This window comes from Mandrillus leucophaeus, unplaced genomic scaffold (genome assembly GCF_000951045.1).
Source record: "Mandrillus leucophaeus isolate KB7577 unplaced genomic scaffold, Mleu.le_1.0 Scaffold572, whole genome shotgun sequence".
Taxonomy (NCBI): Eukaryota; Metazoa; Chordata; class Mammalia; order Primates; family Cercopithecidae; genus Mandrillus; species Mandrillus leucophaeus.
In genome coordinates this window covers 337,286-359,302 of record NW_012106164.1, presented here as the reverse complement: position 1 = coordinate 359,302, position 22,017 = coordinate 337,286, and the positions used below count along the sequence as shown (strand labels likewise).

The 22,017-nt window shown below is 43.6% G+C and overlaps 1 protein-coding gene across 3 annotated transcripts in view; it reads right to left on the bottom strand.

Moving 5' to 3' along the window:
• TNC (tenascin C) overlaps nucleotides 1-22,017 on the bottom strand; it is a 98,869-nt gene that overhangs the window by 45,816 nt on the left and 31,036 nt on the right. For all 3 annotated transcript variants that reach the window (XM_011998477.1, XM_011998478.1, XM_011998479.1), the window contains 8 exons: nucleotides 20,215-21,624; nucleotides 18,601-18,864; nucleotides 17,074-17,189; nucleotides 16,152-16,308; nucleotides 11,945-12,214; nucleotides 10,368-10,553; nucleotides 10,009-10,098; nucleotides 7,566-7,829 (listed from right to left, as the gene is read on the bottom strand). In XM_011998477.1, coding sequence (XP_011853867.1) covers nucleotides 7,566-7,829; nucleotides 10,009-10,098; nucleotides 10,368-10,553; nucleotides 11,945-12,214; nucleotides 16,152-16,308; nucleotides 17,074-17,189; nucleotides 18,601-18,864; nucleotides 20,215-21,624 — 2,757 coding nt within the window. The remainder of the gene's footprint in view (nucleotides 1-7,565; nucleotides 7,830-10,008; nucleotides 10,099-10,367; nucleotides 10,554-11,944; nucleotides 12,215-16,151; nucleotides 16,309-17,073; nucleotides 17,190-18,600; nucleotides 18,865-20,214; nucleotides 21,625-22,017) is intronic.

Below are 22,017 nucleotides of genomic sequence, written 5' to 3'. Positions count from 1 at the left end.
CCCGGCTACTTGGGAGGCTGAGTTAGGAGAATCGCTTGAGCCCGGGAGGTTGAGATTGCAGTGAGCCAAGATTGAGTCACTGCACTCTAGCCTGGGTGACAGACTGAGACTCCATCTCAAAAAAAAAAAAAAAAAAGAATCCTCTTCTTTTTTGTGCTGCCTCAATATCCTATGGGAGGTCTGCTTTATAGTTTATATTGGGATTTCATCAGTTTCTAGGGTTCAAATCATTTACATAGATCATATTAGTAAAGATCAGAGACACATTGACACAGTATTACTAAGCCTGAGCTGAGGAAAGTGATGACGCTTTGAAAAACTGTTCCTTATTAGAAAAAAGAAAGAGGTCCTGGCAGAAGCAGATCTTATGAAGCTCAAGTAAAACTGAACGCACCCTCTTCATTCATCTCCTTAATGCTCAAAATTCCATAAAAACTCACTGGTCTCAACCTGACTTAAGGGAGATAACTTGCCCAGGGCTGAGCTTAGGTGGACTTTGCATAGTTTAGGAAGGAAAGTATTTCTCTGGGAATGGATCCTGTAAACTAGAGAGTAGAAACTGCCTTTAAATCATTTAAAAGAACAAATTGTTTTTTTCTATTTATACTTCACATTGCTGCTAATTTCAAATGAGTCTTATGTGTCCATTAGAGCCGGCTACTAACTTGAAAATCTTAGCTTGAAATTTGATTGAGGATATCCTTTCAGAGGAGAAAATATTTCTTTCCTAGAATTGATTTAACTCAGACGTTTCCAAGTTCTGGGGAACATTCTTCCTACTTGTTTCACATTGTCAGAGCATACACTTCTTCAAATTTTGTTTGATCGAGAACAGAGGTCCACAAACTGTTACCCAAGGCCCACGTCTGGCCTGCTATTTTGGTAGTCAGCAAGCTAACAACAGTTTTTTTACCTTTTTTACATGGTCGGGAAATAAATCCAAAGAAGAATATTATTTGACGGTGCATGCAAGTCATATAAAATTCCAGTTCTGGTGTCACAGATAAAGTTTTATTGGAGCATAGCCATGATTGTTCACTTACATTGTTGATGGCTGCTTTTGTGTTACGAAATGTGCAGTTGAATAATTGTGATGTAAACTGCCTGGCCTGTAAAGTCGAAAATATTTACCATCTGGCCCTTTACAGAAAATGTTTGCAATGGTTGATCTTGAATGACAGTCTACAGACTCCTCTTTAACCCCGACTCATGTCCTGAAGCTTACCCCCGAGGCTCCAAAGCAGTTCTTAACCACCTAAACATGGTCTTTATGAGAAAGGAAGGACCCCAAACTGCAAGTGATGTATCTAGATTTAGGAAAAGAAAGGAGGTGTCAACTACCTTTAATCCTGCTGGGCATTGTGAGGCCAGAAACAGTATCTGATATAGTAATTTAATCCTGCTGGGCCTTGTGAGGCCAGAAACAGTGCCCTGATATAGTGATTGTACCCTTGACCTTGGGATTTAAACACAAATACACTCAAGGGCATGTCCTTCTCAAATACTCCAGCAGTTCTGATGCAGAAAGAGGTATAAGACAAAACACAGCTAAGTGAAAATTAAATCAGTCCTATGTCTTCTTAGCTCTCCTTCTTATCCCACTTTCCTGTTTTTGTTCCTCTGCTGTCCACCTGTCAGGAACTAATCTGTCATTGACAGCATACCCCTTCATGTGAATTAAGTTACTTTCTTTCTTCTGCGGGTGTCTGTCTTTTAATCCTTATCTCTAATTGTTACATAAAACATATTTTTTTCTATGAAAGAAATTTTAAATGCCCCCTTGCAAGAAATATTGGGAAAGTTACCTTACGGGGGGGTGGGGTAATGTGATTGTGGATTGCCCATTAAGCTGTGGCAAGAGATGGATGGAGAGAAAAGATGCACGTTGGAAAATGTCTCTTCCTGATGAGAATCATCTTATCTCTTTGAATCAGATTTTTAATATGCCACTGATACTTTCATCTAATGGTCTCCACATCCTGTTTTATCTGTTCATATAGTCGATAGAGTGATTTTTTTATATAACGTCATGTTGTTCAGTAAATAGTAATAGTGATGGTGTTGGTACTTCTGCTAACACTTTTGGCTATTTCTCTACCCCCTTTTTTTTTTTTTTTTGGTAGGCAAATCAAGAAAGAGCATTGGTTTATAACTCAGAGAGGCAGTATGTGGCCAAAGTTCCACAAATAAAATCAGTGCCTAAATTAAAGAGAGAGGGGTCAGAATTATGAAAGAAGTGGGAATATTATGAATAAAAAATACAGTAGAGAATAGTTAAGGTGAGGACCAAGAGGCTTCACATAAATGCTGGCTCCACATTTCAACCACAAATGACATACTGTGAATTTACTGCCCTAGAAGCCAAGTGTTTCCATTATAGATTCCACACTGAATTTCTTGGCATTTCTTTATGAAAAGGCTGTTGTCTTTTTCTTACAGCTGTGCACTGGAATCTACCCTCTAGACAATGTCAGTGGGCTTGGGAAATCAGAATTTTGAAACCCCACTGCTGTAGTCCTGGTGGGTTGAGCAGCTGGTCTGGAGGAATTTCTGACAGTGCCAACTTAAAATCTGTAGATTGTTACCATCTTCTAGATAGTGATGACCAAGTGCTGGCTTGATGAGGAACCCATTTCAGTGACCACTTATGGGAGAAAGACTGATTCTCCCACAGCAGAGGCATGGTCATGTCCAAGCCTGACAACCCCAAAGGATATATTCAGTGGCTTTACTCTCATCTCACAGAGATAAGACAATTGAAATGAGAAGCCTTGGCTGCCTTAAAACTTTCAGTGATTTCTTTGTAACTGCCCCTTTGCAGGTGCCCCTGATGATGCCTCTAGCCTCCCACCCTACTGTTTTCCCACTCTATCATGTAGTAGGACTGTATAGCTTGCAATTCACTAAGGTAAAGTTTCTCATGCCTTTCAGCTTTTTGGATGCTATTCCCCCTGCTGGAAATGTCATTACTCTTTCTCCACTTGCCCAACCCCTTTTCTTTTTCAGAACTCAACCAAACATCACTTCTTCCAAAAAGCCTACTCCAATGCTCTTCATTCATTTTGCTTAGGTCTGTGATGCTCCTGTCTCTATGCTCCTGCAGCCTCCCACAAATCCCTCTAAAACAGATAAGCTCCAGCATTATAATTTTGGTTTTGGTTCTCTCTCTTATAGCAATGTGCACCATTTCTTGAGAGGAGCTGTTTCTTTCTGTTCTATACACCGGCATCGCCTGACCCACAGTAGGTATGAAATAAATATTTGTTGGATGAATAAATATTTGAATAAATTTCAGTTTGGTCTGTGAGAAAACCAAAATAGCAAATCAGAGCAGAATGTTCTCTATTACTGGTAGCTGTGGCTAAAAACAAAATTCCACCTCTCTTCTTCCAAAATTCCTGAGAGCTACTGGGGTGTCACTGTCAAGGCTTATGTTGCCATGAAAAGGTGCTTTGCTGGCTTTCTACCTATCAACCCTGCCTCCTGTCTCTTACGGCATGCAGCAAATTCATGCCTTTGACCTTAAGCAGGGTTTAGTTGGGTTTATGAAAGTACAAAAGCAGAGAGAAAAGGGAGAGAGAGGAGAGGAGAGAGAAGAGAGGAAAAGGGAGGAAGGAGAGGAGAAGAGAGAGAAGAGAGGAGAAGGGAGGAAGGAGAGAGGAGGAGAATAGCGTGGAGGAGAGGGAAAGAGAAGGGAAGGAATGGGAGAGGTGGAGAGGGAAGGATGCCTGGTACATGCTCATTTTTTTTAAATGCCAACAGACCAAGTACCTTTTTTATTCCCTGCCTCCCTTCTTTCCTCCTTTTGCCTGCCTTCCTTCCTTCCTTCCTTCCTTCCCTCCCTCCCTCCTATCCAGATTAAGCTGAACTGAAGACTTTCCAAGGGAATGATTTCCCTTCTCTTCCCCTACTCCTTAAGGAAAGAATTGGGGTGTTAATGCAGAAGTGGAAAGGAAGAATCAGAAGATTCCATGGAAATGCTGACTCCGGGGTAGCCAGGGTCCCCAAATACTCATGAAGCTCATACCACAAACTTGTCTGCCTTCAGGGCACTGGGATGGGATGCAGCAGTGGATAATGGAGTTGGTCCTTACATTCTGCTCACTGATGGGGAGGCAGGCCATAGGTATTATAGTAAACCATTACTTGTATAATATCAAGGCAGGTAAGTGTCACAAGGAACTCTAGAGCAGCTTGAAGGGGTAGATCAGGATGGGAGTGCCTTTTTAGGCTGGTGGTCAGAGAAGACCTCTGTTCTGGGTCACACCTGAGCTGCTCTATGAAACGCCGGGAGAAGAGTGATATCTAAGCAGTAGGAGCAGCACACACTAAGGCCCGAGGAGGGGAGCAGGCTCAGCAAGCTTAAGAAACAGTGCAAAGGCCAAAGAGGCCACGGTGAAGTGAGCAAGGGCATGAGTAGCAGGACTGAGGTCAGAGGATGGGCTGGCCATGCCAGATTCTGTAGGACCCTGTAACCCATGGCTGGGTCTTTGGGTGAGAGGTGCAATAGGTGGCCAGGTTGTGCAGACTTTTAGTATGGTGCCACATCAAGAAAAAGGCTTACATTATGGCCCAATCCATCACTAAAACCCTGGAATTCCCTGGGAAAAATTCTTCAGGGCCACTGATTCTCCATTTTTTTCTGTAAGCCCCACAGACATTGAGTGGCACCTTGCAGGCTTCTGTTGATAAGAATCCAGTGATACAGAGCTGAAAGGTTCTTGCTTCTGAGGGTTGAACCTAAAACTCTGCAACATTTCAGGACTTACAGCCACGTGGTTCCTTCACCCAAGAGCTCTCACTTTTCCTGTTTTCTTTCTTCCTATATGCTTACCAAGGCCAGGTGCCTGGGCTTCTACTTCTTTACCTATTCAGTTTAACACATCTATGTTTGCCCTTTATATGTTTGCCCTGTCTGTCCAAAAGCATCTTCCCACTGTAAGCCTTTCCTGATTCTCTGAAGTTAGATCCAGTGTCTCCTGCGCACCAGCTGCACCCTCTGTACCCTCGATCGTAGTGAGCAGAATGTTGTCTCATTGTCTGTTTGCTACCCAGTGAGTTCCTTGGAATTAGATACCCATTTTCTTTGCCCTATTAACCCCATAACTTAGCACAGAGCATGGTGATATATTTTATTGACTTGACAAGTTAGAATTCAAGAGAGGGAAAGAAATGTTTGCTTCACCTTAAATGAAACATATATATATTTTTTTTCTGTGGAAAAAGGGATGGGGGAAATATTCTGTGGACAGTGGAGAAGAACCAATAAAAAGAACTTTGCACATTTTTCCCACACTGAAGAATGTCTTTAAATATGAAACATGATATCTTTAGGGAAATGGCATTAAGGAGGCATGGTGGGGAAATGCAACTGCTAAGGCTTTGGAATACCAATATTGGGCTCTCATTCAGACACAGAATAATTCTAGCTAGTAAATCTGGTTATAGCCACATTACCTCCTTTCTGTAGTGGAGAAGCCCCATACCCCAGGATCTTAGGGAGATAAAACCTCTTCAGTGACTGCGGAGGTGTGGGGCTTTCTCACTGGAGGAAAGAGGCAATGTGGCCATCACCAGAAGGTGGAATGACTGAGGGGCAATAGGAATCTCTTTTAGATACAGCATTTATCAAACTTAAGGGAAAGCTAAGACAGATGGGCAGAGGACGGAGGAGGAGGAAGAAGAGGAGGAGGGAGGGAAGAGGGAAGAAAGAGAGAGAAAGAGAGAAAGAAAGAGAGGGATTTCATCTTTTGTGTATTTCTGAGTCATTTGTTGCCCCTTGACACTTTATAACAAGCTCATGTTTATAAAGCTGAAACTAAATCTCTACTATAGATTTATTTTTTCTTGATTCTATCCCCCCCCCCTTATTTTTGATTAAATTACTCTTTCAGAGCATCCTTGATAATAATCTTATAGTTGGGTGGGAAGCAGTCAATGCAGAGTCAACAGAATTGACCACGTAAACTCATTTCAGACTCTGGCAGGGACTGCTCATTGTCTGCCAAATTTCTCTCTTACAAACAACCTCAATTTTATATGGAAGCAACATGTTCAGACAGAAGACTACCTTTCCCTGTCTCCCTTACAGCTAAGAGTGGCAATGAACTATGAGGAGAAGTGATTGGTGGAATTTCCAGAAAGACTCACCTAGAAGGTGCTCCTCTTTGGGAGTTTTGGTTCTCCCTCCCTTATGCTGCCTAGAACACAGATGTAATGGATGTACTACAGCAGCCATGTTGTGACACTGAGATGACTCTGAGAATGGAAGCCAAGGACTAAAAATGGTGGAAAAGAAAGACAGAAGCAGCCTTGGTGCCTGACAATTTGAAGCTACTGTTATCCCTGTGCCTCCCAGCTCCAGATTCATTTTATAAGAAAGAAAACCAACTTCTATCTTGTGTAAGTGACTGTGATTTGAGACTGAAGATACTGTGAGAAAGACTCTTCAAGCCATTTCCAAATATATCCATGCTTCTAACCCTTTTCTTGCATATCAAGCTTCAACTGGAATAACATCTCTTGCCGTAACACCTTTGTCAGCTCTCCTGATTTCCTTGGATCACTCTTTTTCTTGAGTTCTGTCTAGCATTCTGAGTATCTAGTCTTCCCCAAGCACTATGGGCAGGCACAAATTAGTCCACATAACAATGCTGACTTTGGGAACTACTTTTCCTCAAATATCAGTACTGTACAATGTATGCAGTAGGTACTCAAAACATGCTTACTAATTAAATTGGAAGTAAAGACTGTTACTTGCCAAACCCTGGAGAAGTAACATTTTCCACCTATACTTTTTGAATATTTGGTGGCCAAAATTGAATAGGCTTATTTTTCATAAAAGAGGAAATATTTTAAAAACCTGGTTGTCTCTTCAGTTTAGCCACCAAGTAAGCATGGCAGCAGGTTCAGCGAACAGGTTGCATGGGCCAGAATGGACACAGGTTGCATGGGCCACAATGTCAGGATTCAGCTGTCATCATAGACAAACTAGGTTAATGTCTTAATGACTAAGAGAAAAGAGAAAATGAGAGGGCACCGTGGAAGTCTCAAATGGCCATGTGCTACTCTTCAGGGGTAACCTTGGCAGAAAGCAAAAGACCTGGAATAAAAACAGTTTGTGTAAAATAACCAAAAAAATATTATTACCAACATCTTGGCCATCTTTAAATGAAGTAAAATGAAAGGTAAGTTAATTGTTAGGCTAAAAGGAGGAAATAAACAAGAAACAACTTAAAAGATTTTATGATGCACACACAGTTAAAAAAAGAAAACAAAAATCATAGGTAAATTGAAACACAAACCCTGAGGTTTTAAGTTCTCCTAGGAAGAAATATTTTATTTTAAAACCCCTATTTCCCAGTGGGGGAACTTTGCTGTATCAATTGACAGGAGGCAGGAAAGACGAATAAGCAGTGCTTTCAAAGTGGTGTTTAGGGACTTCGGGGATGGACAAAGTGGCTTGCTTTTGCATTTGGCTTTCTCATGTAAGGACACCCTGACTGAGCAGATCTGCTAACCTCAGAATCAACCTAGAGTTTGGAGGAAGCTCAGGGCAGACTCACCAGTGGATGCCTTCACGCGTGCGGGCTTGCTTTTGTGCCTGCCTTTCTCGGCTGTCAGGAGGACATTGTACTCCTGTCCCGGTTCCAGGCCTCTCAAGACATAGGAAGTGGTGTTTCTTGGAAGCTGCACTCCCACCCACTGGCCTGTGGGGAGGCTGTAATTGAGGCGGTAGCGGTCAAACTTGGCCAACGGGGTCTTCCAGAACAGGGTCAGGCTGGTCTCTGCAGTTTCAGAAACCCGAAGGTCCTTGGGTGTGTCCAACTCTGGGAGGAGAACAGAGAGATGAATGCTCTTCAGGCTGCAAGGCAGGGCTGCTTCTGGGGTTGAAAGTCAACTGCCTCTGGGCTGGAATCCTAGGTTTGCCACAGAGGAGCTGAGGGACCACAGGAGAGTCACCTCTCTGGGTCTCTCTTTTTACTTTTGTAAAATAGGTCTAATTATACATTATCCACATGACTCCATTGGAGGCTGAGAAGATTAAAAATGTCATGGAATATCCATTCCGTGAAATGCTAGTCAAATTTAAAGCGGTTAAAAGGAACCAACTATTGATAAAAGAAGCAATTTAGATGAATCTCGAGAGAATTATGCTGAAGGAAAAAAAGCCAGTTTCAAAAGGTTACATGCTGTATCGCTATGCACTGAATGTCTGTGCCTCCCTAAAGTTCTTATGTTGAAACCTAATCCCCAGAGTGAAGGTATTTGGATCTAGGGACTTTTGGGAGGCCTCATGAATGGGAGTAGTGCCCTTATAAAGGAGACCTTGCCCCTTCTGTCCTGTGAGGGAACAGTAGAAAGATGGCCCGCTGTCAGCCAGAAAGCAGGCCCTCATCAGACACCAAATCTGCTGGCATCTTGATCTTGGACTCTGCAGCCTTCAGAACTGTGCGAAATAAATTCCTTCTGTTTATAAGTTACTTGGTCTAAGATATTCTTGTTACAGTAACACAAATGGATTAATATGTGTAGGATCCCATTTATGCAGCATTCTTGAAATGGCAAAATCATAGAGATGAAGAACAGATAAATGAATGCCCAGGGTTAGGCAGAGGGGCAAAGGGAGGGAGGTGGCTGTGGCTGCAAAGGGTAGCACATGGGATTCTTGTAGTAAGACTGTTCTGTATCTTGAATCTAGTGGTGCATTCACAAATCTACATGTGCGATAAAATTGCATAGAACTAAGTATATACACACACATGAATGAGTGTATGCAAAACTGGTGAAATATAGAGTTGACAGATTACACCAATGTCAATTTCTCAGTTGTTATATTCGTCTACATTTATGCAAGATGCTACCCTTGGGGGAACCTGGGTGATGGGCACAGGGAATCTCTCTGTATAATTTCTCAAAATTGCATATGAATCTGCAATTATCTCAAAATCAAAAGATTAAAAGAAAAAGAATTGTCATGTAAATGCCCAGCCTTGCATCCTGCATAATGTAGAAGCTCAACGATGCTCCATCTCCTCTTTACACACCAGCCTCCCTCTTCCTCATAGTGTCTGCAGGGAGGTAAGCTGGGGGCTGGGGGCTGGGGGAGAGGCAGAGGAGGAGTTTTCTTTTTGCAGTGCATACTTATTAGAAAAATGGAAAAAAAATCTTGAGGGAAGAATCAATGACCTCAAATCAGGTAACCCTTCAGCATCTTCACCTGCAGGCTGTGGCTACAGGATATGACAGGTAAGTGCAGAGCCTGGACTTAAACTACAATCCCGTTACTTATAATCTGCTTGACAGGGGTATAAAAGTTAGGTGTTTTCTCAGAGAAAACCCCACAGATGTGTTTGGACTAGACAACGGTTTATTTAAAAGATGCAATTGATTACCAACTTAAAAATGTTCGTGAATTTCTTATAAAGCCTGGTTCCAATTTTTCTTTTAAAAAATCCCGGCTAGGCATAGTGGCTCACGAGTCCAATCCCAGCACTTTGGGAGGCCGAGGCGGGCGGATCATGTGGTCAAGAGATTGAGACCATCCTGGCCAACACGGCGAAACCCAGTCTCTACTAAAAATACAAAAATTAGCTGGGCATGGTGGCGCACACCTGTAGTCTCAGCTACTTGGTAGGCTGAGGCGGGAGAATCTCTTGAACCCAGGAGGTGGAGGTTGCAGTGGGCTGAGATCATGCCTCTGCACTCCAGCTTGGTGACAGAGTGAGACTCCATCTCAAAAACAACAACAACAACAGCAGCAGCAACAACAACAACAACAACGAAAATCCCCAGTCTCCCTTTCCGTACAGGGGATGATGTTGGCATCACACAGACGGACCACACTTATGTTCCTTTTGAATTTTGACATTGGGGCTAGGTGATACTACAGGGCCCTTTCTCCTCTGGGCTTCTACTTTTTCTCTTTGAATAGGTTTTGGCCACATGGGCCCTGTCTCATCTGCCCAGCACCTGCTCAGTGGGATGGGAATCCCAGGTGTGCCTCACCTGTGGCTGCGTTGATGGTCGCTGGATTGCTCTCCTTGTCTTCCTTCACAGCAGAAACTCCAATCCCATATTCAGTCCCCGGCCTCAGACCTAAGGAGAGAATGTGCAAGTTGAGATTCATCCTGAAATCAGAAAGACTTTCAGAGGATGATAAAAATGGCTTTGAGTTGGTCTCTGGAGGCGACGACCAATGTTCAGAATGTTTTACAAAAGAACTCGCTGCAATCCAAGTAAGCAGTATTTCTGGAAATTGGACTTATTTCTGAGGACTGCAAATGGGGACACATGGGAGCAGGTGCCCATCCTTTAAGGGCCCTCTAGGGCTGGCTGGCTCAGGCTTGCAGAGATGCAGAGCTCACCTGTGAGGGTGGTTTTGGTTGTGGCTTGTTGGCTCTTTGGAACATCAACCTCGGCGTGGTCCCCTCCAGAGATGGGAGCATACTTAATTCTGTAACTGTCAATAGCTGCTTTGCCATTCCTCCATTCCAGGGTGATGCTGTTATCTGTCTGGGAAACACGTCGAAGGTTCCTGGGAGCATCGAGGCCTGTTTGAGAGAAGAAGGAACATTTGCATTGAACATATCAGTCACAAGAGAGCAAGAGTCTTTGATAGCCCAAGCTGACATATGAAATGTGCCTGGAACTGGAGATAAATTACAAAATCTCAGCACATTCATCTGTCCCCATAGTTGATGTGCAAATCTAAACAAGTGCTACAGATTTGGCACCTTTCCCTATTATGGATGAGTGCGACACTTTAGTCATTTGTGTTTTTCTCAGACTTTGTGGTTAAAGAACAACGCAAAGACTTAAAAATAAGTTCATGCGTGTAAAAGCTGGTCTTTTGCATTTTCTCATCATATTTCTTTCTTTCTTTATTTTTTTGAGACAGAGTCTCCCTCTGTCACCAGGCTGGAGTGTAGTGGCATGATCTCGGCTCACTGCAACCCCTGCTTCCCGAGTTCAAGTGATTCTCCTGCCTCAGCCTCCTGAGTAGCTGGGATTACAGGAGCATACCACCATGCCTGGTTATTTTTTAAAATTTATTTATTTTTATTTTTGTTTTTATTTCTGAGACGGAGTCTCTCTCTGTCACCCAGGTTGGAGTGCAGTGGCGCGATCTCGGCTCACTGCAAGCTCCGCCTCCCAGGTTCATGCCATTCTCCTCTCTCAGCCTGTAGCTGGGACTACAGGCACCCACCATCATGCCTGGCAAATTTTTTTTGTATTTTTAGTGGAGATGGGATTTCACTGTGTTAGCCAGTATGGTCTCAATTTCCTGATCTCATGATCTGCCCGCCTCGGCCTCCCAGAGTGCTGGGATTACAGGTGTGAGCCACTGCACCCGACCCCAATTTTTGTATTTTTAGTAGAGACAGGGTTTTGCCATGTTGACCAGGATGGTCTTGATCTCTTGACCTCGTGATCTGCCTGCATCAGCCTGCCAGAGTGCTGGGATTACAGGCATGAGTCACCGCACCCAGCCTCCTCATCATATTTCTAATAATTCACAAAGTACTTACTGAGCTCCGAAAAAATATTTACTGAATGAAAAATTGACACTTTCGAACTTTTAAAATAATGCCATAGGCTAAGGTGTTAGGAGGCTCATTTGTTATATATGTTTTCCATATACTGTATTTTACTTTAAAAATACTTATTTGAACTTTATTTTAATCAGAACTTTTGTCTGAGAATATCTGACCAGCATCTTCTATATAGGCCCCCGAGCCCCAAAAGTGCTTTGGAAGGTTATTTGGAATTTTTTTTGAAAAATTAATTAATAAATTGCTACAATATTTTAAAATTTACATGAGTAGAAATACTCTTCTTTTTTAACTGTAAAATGAGCCTGGAAGATACCCCAACATGGAGTGGGATGGAAATCTTTCAATCTTTCCTTTACTGTATCTGTTAACAGGCGGAGGCCTTTTACCTGTTGTGAAGGTCTCTTTGGCTGGGTTGCTTGACATGTCGCCTCTGCGGGAGATGAGGGACACCTCGTACTCAGTGTCGGGCTTCAGGTTCCCGATGGAGTACTGATTCTCGTCCTCTGTGAGATCGATGGTGGTACGGTCGCCTGGCACGTCTTTGATGCCGTAGGTCAGCTCAATGCCGTCGATCTCAGCCAGGGGCTTGAACCAGGTGATCAAAGCAGTGGTGTCTGTGACATCTTTCACCTCCATCTGGCTAGGGGCATCCAAGCCTATGATGGGCATAGGACAGAGAGGTTTCAGAGGTTAGGGCCAGTGCCTGAGGCTGAGCAGAGGGGACTTTGTAATTCTCCAGATCTGTGGGTGAATGCTTAGATAGATACTAACGGCTTGACTTTATTTTACCTTTCTGAACCTCAGTTTTTGGTTTGATAAACTGTAAGTAGGGATAATAGCAGCTACCTCTAGTGTTTTTTGTTTTTGTTTTTGTTTTTTGTTTTTCAAATCTTAACAGAGATAAAGCTTGCAAAACATCTAGCACAAAGCCTGGCCCATGGAGTCACATGAAAACGAAAAAAAAAAAGGTTGTTCTTTTGTTATTATCATTATTGCTATTATTACTGTTCTCATAAGTTGAGGAAACATGCTTTGGGGATACTTTATTTGAAAAAATGAACTTGGTCTCTTTAAATTTTTAATTAGGCAAAACTTCCTGGATGGTTGAAAACTTTTCCAACAGAATTACAAAGCAGAAAAGTGAGGCAGTGGACTGTCTTGACAGTGTATGAAAAGTTATTTTTGATGAAAAGGAATTCACGCAAGAAAGTCATTGCTATTTCAAGCCGTGCCTATCTTTGCATGCTCTTCTTGACCTTTTCTGCCCCACCCACTATCTGTTGTACTCTGACAGATGCTCAGAGCTCTGGAAGCACATTATGCTGTTGGGCACCACCTGGTCTCTGTACATGCTGTTCTCTCTTCTTTCTAAGATCACACTTCCCTGTAAAAATCTCCTATACATCCTTCAAAATCCCACTTAAATGTTGTCTCCTAATGAGAAGCCTTTCTTAAACCCGGCTTCAGTAAGGTAAACATGTATTCCCTCCCTGTGGCTGCTACTGTGCTACTGTCCTTAAAGAGCATTCTAATATCACATCTGTCTCATTGTTTCATAACAGATTTCTGTACAGTTTGAGTCAATTTAGGTGGGGTTATTCATTCATTCAGAGAGTGAGTCTTTTTAAATTCCCAGTATAGAGACAGGCACATTCTGGGTATTCAGTGAATCTTCTTCTTCTTCTTTTCTTCTTCTCCTCCTTCTCCTTCTCCTTCTCCTTTTTTCTTCTTCTTCTTCCTCTTCCTCTCCTTCTCCTTCCTCTTCCTCTTCCTCCTCCTTCTCCTCTTCTTCTTCCTCTTCTTCCTCCTCTTCTTCTTCTTTTTACCCTTCTTCTTCCCCTTCTGCTTCTCCTTCCCCTCCCTCTCCTTCTCCTTCCCCTTCCCCTTCCCCTTCCCCTTCCCCTCCTCCTCCTCCTCCTCCTCCTCCTCCTCCTTCTTCTTCTTCTTCTTCTTCTTCTTCTTCTTCTTCTTCTTCTTCTTCTTCTTCTTCTTCTTCTTCTTCTTCTTCTTCTTCTTCTTCCTCGTCGTCGTCTTCTTCTTCTTCTTCATGTTTGTGTTTTCAGGATTTGTTCAGTAAACAATAACAAGTGACAGGAAATTGGCTTTATATGGCGAATGAAAAGGAAGAATAATTCACAGCTGATTGTGAGAAAACTGCAGAGTCTGTTTTTGAAGTCTAGGTGTTGATACATCAGTCTCAGCTCACAGATGATATAAAATGCACAACGAAAATGATGCCACAAAAATGGACAGAAGCTGCCTGCTCTATGTCATTATAGGTGCTAGCAAGCACTCAAACCGTACCTACTGCCTTCCTTAGTCCCCTTACATTAAAGAAGTGGAGATTTGGTCAAGGACACTGATGTTCCCCTAGATTTGGGGCCCTTGAATAGCAGAAACTAACAATGCTCTGTACTTATCAGGTGCAAACATGGTGCTTTGTTATTTATGTCTTGAGTCTTATGACAACCTCACAAGGAGGATACTGTAAACCCATTTTTCAGCTGTTGGATCTGGAGCTTAAAGAAATAGATTTTTCCAAGGTGATGGTGAATGGTAAAGATGAAATTCAAACTCAGAACTCATTGAATCCAAAGCCCCTCCTTTTCCCCCTTTACATGACAACACCTTTCAAAAATATCGACCTCAAAAGTAAATATAATACCACCTTGATATAGATGCCAGACAGAAGGAGCCAAATGTATTTTGAACTGGAAATTTAAGGCCCTTTAAATCTGGAAAAAAGGTTAAAGGTTCAAAGGTTTCAGGTATATGTGGTAAATTGCGGCCGGCCACAGTGGCTCATGCCTGTAATCCCAGCACCTTAGGAGGCCGAGGTGGGTGGATCACTTGAGGTCAGGAGTTCAAAACCGGCCTGGCCAACATGGTGAAATCCTGTCTGTACTAAAAATACAAAATAAGCAGGTAAATATCTGTCCCCCTATGTTGAAATTTATATGATTATGCAACTTCAAATGTTGGAATGTTTGTTCTAAAGTAAGAAGAAATAAAGCAGACAATTCCCAAATTTAGATAAAAAAGAAAAGAGCAGTGAAAAAAAAAAGTCTTTTGTATTGTCAGTGTACCTCCTCCATAGAAACTAAGCATTTGCTTTGTCTTTTCTTTGTCTTTCTGGTGATCTAATGATTTCTTTTTCCCTGTTGGTACCTGCTTTTCTACCTACCACAGAGAGATGTTGTCAGGATGATGGAAAACACTTGCTTATGGAAGAGAAAATTCTTTGAATTGGCTCTGAGCTAGGCAAAATGTGCAAATATTTAAACGCAAGATGTTCTTTCTTGTCATTAGCAACTGATTTAATTTTTCCAACAACCCCTGCCAAGAAGAGTCAATTACTTAAAGAGTTGGCGCATATGTTATCTTGAAGAAAATAAAGAGGTTTTCCTATATGGAAGTGCAAAATTATGTACGTTTTTCTTTTTAAAACATTGCGGCCTGGCACGGTGGCTCACATCTGTAATCCTAGCACTTTAAGAGGCTGAGGTGGGTGGATCACTTGAGGTCAGGAGTTGGAAACCAGCCTGGCCAACATGCTGAAACCCCCTCTCTACTAAAATACAAAAAAATTAGCCAGGTGTGGTGGCGGGAGCCTGTAATCCCAGCTAACTGGGAGACTAAGACAGAAGAACCACTTGAATCCAGGAGGCAGAGGTTGCAGTGAGCTGAGATTGCACCACTGCACCCCAGCCTGGGTGACAGAAAAAAAAGAAAAAAAAAGTCGCTTCCTGTTGTAGCAACTCCAAATTCAGGTCTTTTTCTCACCAAATGATCTAGTACTGCTAAATCCTATTCTACTCCCAAGAAGTTCTGACATCATTAGTACTGAATGAAATTTTATTTAGGTTCCCATTGAAGAGATGGAATCAACATTCTGCATAAACCAGAGCCTAGTCAATGTTAGTGGAAATGGGGTTAAAGTTATAAAACTTATCCTGGCTTAAAGTTATGCCCCTGATAGTGTTACCTATATGATGTTAAAGTCATTGAGCTTCTTTAAGCCTTAACATTAATATTTTCCCTTCCTCTGTCCTAGAACTGGGTGCTAATATTAAACTAGCCATATGGTAGATTGTTAGCAATGGGCTTAATTATCTTCAGGTAGTCACGCCCCTTTGAAAGGCGATTTTGAAATTCCTTTCATCAAGAGATGGATCTGTTTCTCTATTCCTTAAATATAAACTGGCCATGGGATGTGCTTTGATAGAAGTGATATAATGCCAATTTTGAACCTGTTCAATAGCTGTGTGAACAGGACCAGCATCCTGGAGAATGAGTGATCCTGCGAAACAAAAAGACACCATCTTGGCTAAGGTCATCCTAGGCCAATCCACCCCTAAAGCACACAGATATATGAGGAGTGCAGCCAAGAACAGATAAACTGCTCAGCTGAGCCCAAACCCAAATCACCAACGTGCGAAGAATTGTTATTTTAAACCACTGTATCTGGACTTTTAAAAATGTAGCAAAAGTTAAATGATACAGATGCTATATGAGAAGGCACTTTCTCAACTAGGAGGCGCTATGAGGTACAATCAGCCTTATCATTCTATAAGTATTAAAGGTGATACTCACGTGTGGTGGTCACCCTCTTCAGGCCAGGGCCCCGGGTATTGTTTTTCACTATGTGCAGAGATATCTCATACTCTTGCCCAGGAGCCAGGCCAGTTTGCCGGTAAGAGGTCTCTGGCCTCCTCAGGCTTTTGGTGATCTCTCCCTCATCTTCTTTATTCTGAGAGATAGAGGCAGCTTAGTAAGACTTAGGGGAGGTGTCAGTCTCTTAATTTATGTGACTCATTCACTCTGCATTCATTCATTCCTCTTTTATTCTTTCATCTATTCATTAGGCACTTACTATGCATCAGATCAGTATGTGAGCTACAGAGGATACAGAGATGATAAAGACATTTCTCTAGTTTGTTTCTCCCTCTTGTAAACATTTACCCCTTTGTCATGCAAGTCAAATGACAGAATGTGAGAGCCAAAGGAATTCTGAAGGCACAAGCTCAATCCCTCCTTTGGTAGACTAAGGCCAGCATCAGAGAAGCAGGGTGATTGTTGCAAAGTCACACAGCTAGTTGGTGGCAGAGCCTGGGCTTAAATTCAGAGAACAAGTTCCCTCCCTCACATGTACATTTGGGTCTGGAGAGAAGGGTTGCTCAAATCTGAGATGTACTGTAGTTTGAGGGAGAGACCATTTCTTCTCTTCTTTGCATCTGAGTAGGGATTCCCAAGGTGATGAGGACAATTGGAACCTTGAGGTGACAACTTCTCTTTGTCTAGGGTATCAGCCCTAAGTGCTAAACTTACTGACTTACTAAAATCAGGGGAAAACCAACATCCCTTAAAATATAGATGCAAACACAAAACATGCTAATTAGAGCCTTGACCTCCACGAAAAACTAAGGAAAATGAGTTGATACAGAAGTCTTCAGAACCCTTCGGTCATCTTTCAAATTCTTGAGATCAAATGGATCTGCTCTTTTGTACTCCTTACCATATTCCGGAAGATGATCTCCCAGGTTTCAAAAGCGATATCTAGAGGATCCCACTCCACTTCCACAGATGTCTCCTTGATGGACTTGAATTTCAGGCCTTCAGGTGCAGGCAAGTCTGTAAGTAACAACACAAATAGAACATAAGGATAGGGCAGGTGTGTGGTTGGGCAACACAGCCACGATTCCACTAAACCAGACTGGATGTCTGCAACAGTCAGGGGCTGACAACCAGAGCAGGTGTCCTTTTAAAGCTTCTTCTGGGATGAGGTCTCCTATGAGGTTGTATAAAAATTATTATTAGGATAAATGGCATGATTAATTTTGGCAATTTCATATGGCTAAGTCTAAAATGAACACAGGCTTTGGAATCAGACAGACTTGGGGTTAGAATCTAAGCTCTACTATTAATGTGAACTTGAGCAAATTGCACACAATGCTCTAAGCCTGAGTTTCTTCACCTGGAAAAAGAAGGTAAATATGTCTACTTCTTGGGAATGCATTGAGGCGTGAGTGATATACTCCACTGCAGTGTGTAGACTGCTGGGCCTGGTTCGTGGCACACAGAGCAAGTTGAATAAATGGCAGCCAATGTTATTATTAAGCAAGAAAGGGTCGATTTCTAGCCAGAGCTTGCTTTTCAGATATGAAGATAATTATAATGATGCTAAACTCATAAACCAGAATGTTTCCACTTAAAAAAAAATAGTCAGTGAGCTCCACTGAAAAGTAATAGAGTGGTTAAGAACATAAACCTGCCAGGACTGCCAGGACTGCCAGGGTTAAAGTTTTGCCTCTACTCCTTGTTAACCGCATGATTTGGGATAAGATGCTTAACCATGTAGTCTCAGTTTCCTCATCCGTAAAATGGAGTTAACAATATATCCTATTTCATACATATACTAACTCATATAATGAGGACTCTTTTTTTTTTTTCTTGAGACAAAGTCTCATTCTGTCGCCCAGGCTGGAGTGCAGTGGCATGATCTCAGCTCACTGCAACTTCTGCCTCCTGGTTTCAAGCTATTCTCCGCCTCAGTCTCCCGAGTAGCTGGGATTACAGGCATGCACCAACACGCCTGGCTAATTTTTGTATTTTTAGTAGAGATGGGGTTTCACCATGTTGGCCAGGCTGGTCTTGAACTTGTGACCTCAGGTGATCCACTTGCTTTGGCCTCCCAAAGTGCTAGGATTACAGGCATGAGCCACCACGCCTGCCCGGCCAAATGACCATTCTTGTACTAGTATGTAGACTGCTTACAACAAAGTCTGATACATAGTAAACACTTGCTAAATGTTACTTGTAAAGATTTTCTCTGGCAGGAAGTATACAGGAGAGCAAGGAGAAAGATTTCATGGAAAACGAGGGATTTCTTTAAGAGATGATTCTATGGACTTAATTCTAGGCTCTTATTTGGTATAACTATAAAGAACAACTATAGGATTGTAGGGGGCCGTGGCAAGGGAGGGTTATATACTGGGTGGGCTGAGGTCAGGTGAGGCTACCCTAAAGAGTTATGCTCACTCACACGTGGCCACCCTGGCGCTGACAGGAATGCTCTTCTTGTTCTCCAGGATGGCAAATACACGGATAAAGTACTCCACACCAGGCTCCAGCTCCCGGATGATGGTAGACGTCTGGTCCCCAGGCACACGGAACTGCATTTCCAGGCCGCCCTCGTGGGTGGGCGTGTACACGACAAGGTACTCTGTGACCCGCATCTCATTGTCCCAGGCCAGGTTGACCGTCTCTTCTGTCACTTCTGTCACGATGAGGTCTTTGGGAGGAGACACTGGCAGGAATAAGAAAGGACATCTGGTGTCAACAATATGCCCTATAAAATCTCTCTAGGTTTGTTTCTCTTGACCTGTCTCTTCCACTGTCAGCCACAGAGGTCTGAAGATCTTCCACTGCCTCTAAAATGCAGACAGTATCAAGGACCCCCTGCTGTGATCCATCTTAAGACCTGTGGTGGCTGTTCCTTAGTCCATTTCCTTCAGGCTGGAGTCCCTTTGGTGTTTTGGCCTCTCCAACTTTCTCTGCTCCCTGAGTCTTAGTTCAGATGTAGGCTGTTGGCATGGGAAAGTGCAGTCTGAGCCTGACTCCCTGCTCTGAACTTCGAGTTACATGTCCCTAGCACTGGAAGGGTATTTTGGGTTCATCTGGTCTAATTCCTTATTTTATAGAGGTGGGTAAGGCAGAATGACTTGACCAAGCTTGCTCACCTCATCAAGTTTAGAACTTATATCTCCTCCCTGCCAGCCTGGTGTTCTTTCCAACCAGGCTTCCCTGCTTGGGCCGCACTGAACACAAAGCCATTTATTTATGTCTAGATTCCAATAACTTTAGTAAAGGCAAAGATTCTCCATTATGACAATTATAATATGGGAGGATGAGAGAAGCACAAAGAAGACACTCATTAAACATGAACATTATATGTCTCTCCTGTGTTTTCATTTAACCAGGGTTTCCTCAGCACTTACTATGTACCAGGACCCTTACTAACTGCCAGAAATAGTGCCCTTTTAAGGATAGGAGCTTACAGTCTTTAGGATTAAAAAAACGAAACAAACAAAAAAACAAAACCAGTTACAAAAGACAATTAAAAGACAGGTCAATCTTGCAGATAATAGGCATTTAGTCTTTAGCCGAGTATGCATTTGAAACAGTTGTTTTTATGTAATCTCACTGCATATTCAATTTGGCTGAATTTTTACGTCCATCCAAATAGAGAGACTTTTTTACTGTTGGTTTGATGTCAGTGGAGAGTAGGAAATAAAGTTGATATTTAGCAAAAGAGAGGTTTTCCCTTTATCTACCTCATCTTGAACACTACGTGTTAAACTCTATGTAGATGAGTTAGGTAGACTCAAATAGCAGCTCTGTGATGTGTCAGCTATGTGTCCCTGGGACAATTATATAACCTCTCTGAGCCCTTCAGCCCTTAAATAGGTCACCTTGTAACAACTGAATGACAGGGCCCCCTTAAAGAGTCATTATGGGTGTGTGTCTAAATGGATATATTAATATGTGCAAAGAATCAGTGTGTATGTATGTTTATAAATATAAACATAGTTTTCCAACCCATACTAGGAGTCCACTCCATCACAGCCATCACGCTGGTCTGCACCCTGGGACTCACCCTCTGAGCAGTCTTCTCCGGCGTAGCCCTCGTTGCAGATGCAGCGGCCTGAGACGCATTGTCCTAAGTTGCTGCAGTCACTGGGGCAGGAGCGCTGGCCACAGTCCAGGCCTGTGAAGCCCTCATGGCAGATGCATTGGCCGTCCATGCAGCGGCCCTGGCCATGACAGTCACTGGGACATCTTTGCTCCTTGCAATCTTTGCCCATGAATCCTTCATGGCACACGCACTGCCCGTTCACACAGCGACCCCGGCCATGGCAGTCATTTGGACAGGAGAGTTCTGCGCAGTCAGGGCCGGTGAAGCCGTCCTCACAGACGCACTGTCCGTCCACACAGCGGCCCCTGTTGCTGCAGTCCCGGGGGCACTGGCGATCCCGGCAGTCTTCACCTGTGTAGCCGTCATCACAAACACACATGCCATTCACACAGCGGCCGTGCTGGTGACAGTCATTGGGGCAGCTCATGTCACTGCAGTCATAGCCCTTGAAGCCTTGCTCACATACACATTTGCCCTGGACACAGCGGCCCCGACTGTGACAGTCATTGGGGCACCGTAGCTGGCTGCAGTCTTCCCCAGTATAGCCCTCATCACACACACACTGTCCATTGACACAGCGGCCATGGCCACTGCAGCCATTGGGGCACTTGAGCTCCCCACAGTCAGCTCCCGTGAAACCATCATCACACTCACACTGCCCGTCTACACAGCGGCCACGATTGTGACAGTCAGCAGGACACCTCTTCTCGCTGCAATCCACACCGGCAAAGCCCTCATCGCATACGCACTGCCCCTCCTCGCACCGGCCCTGGCCATGGCAGGCATGTGGGCAGGTGAGTTTCCCGCAGTCTTCACCTGTGAAGCCTTCTTCGCAGTAGCAGGTGCCATTGATGCAGCGGCCCCGGTCGAAGCAGTCATTGGGGCAGATGAGCTCACTGCAGTCTTCACCCGTGAAACCCTCATCACACACGCACTCATTCTCCACGCATCGCCCACGGTTGTAGCAATTGTTGAGACACAGAGGCTTGTTGCAGTCATCGCCTGCAAAGCCTTCGTGGCACACACACAAGCCATCTACACACGTGCCGTGCTCCTCACTGCAGGGCACCGGGCAGATTTCCCGGCTGCAGTCAGCCCCGGCGTAGCCTTCGAAACAGATGCAGACTCCATTCATGCACTTGCCCTGGTCATTGCAGTCGCCGGGGCAAGCAAGCTGGCTGCAGTCCTCGCCCGTGAAGCCCTCGTCACAGATGCACTGCCCATCAATGCACTGGCCTCGAAGGTTACAGTTGCCTGGACATTCGGGCTCAGAGCAGTTGGGGCCTTTCCAGCCAGGTTCGCAGACACAGCCACATCCTTCAGTGCTGAAGTTGCCCCGACCGCTGCAGAAGGGCCTGGTGTCCACACGGCCTGCAACAAAAGAAACAGAAGTTCTCAGCCAGGCTTAAGCAGCCACATTTCTCGGCATCTACCCAGGGCACCCAGATTCAAATTCAGCTGAAGGATGGTTGCATCCTCAGGCTCCATCTGGCTTGAGAACCATTTGCTGTAGTGTGTGAAATCAGATGAGACTCACATCCAGTTATACCAGGTAGGAATTCATAACCTGAACTCCCCAAAATTATAGTCTTGTATGCCAAAACAGTGTGTGATTATGCATAGGGGGGGTGTGTGTGTGAGTGTGTGTGTGTATTTCCACCCCTGGGGAGTGTATTCATAGTTTTTGTCACATTTTCAAGAAGTCTTACTATTTCTATGATGATTATGAGTCATACATTAGGCTGGGCTGTGTTACTATATATA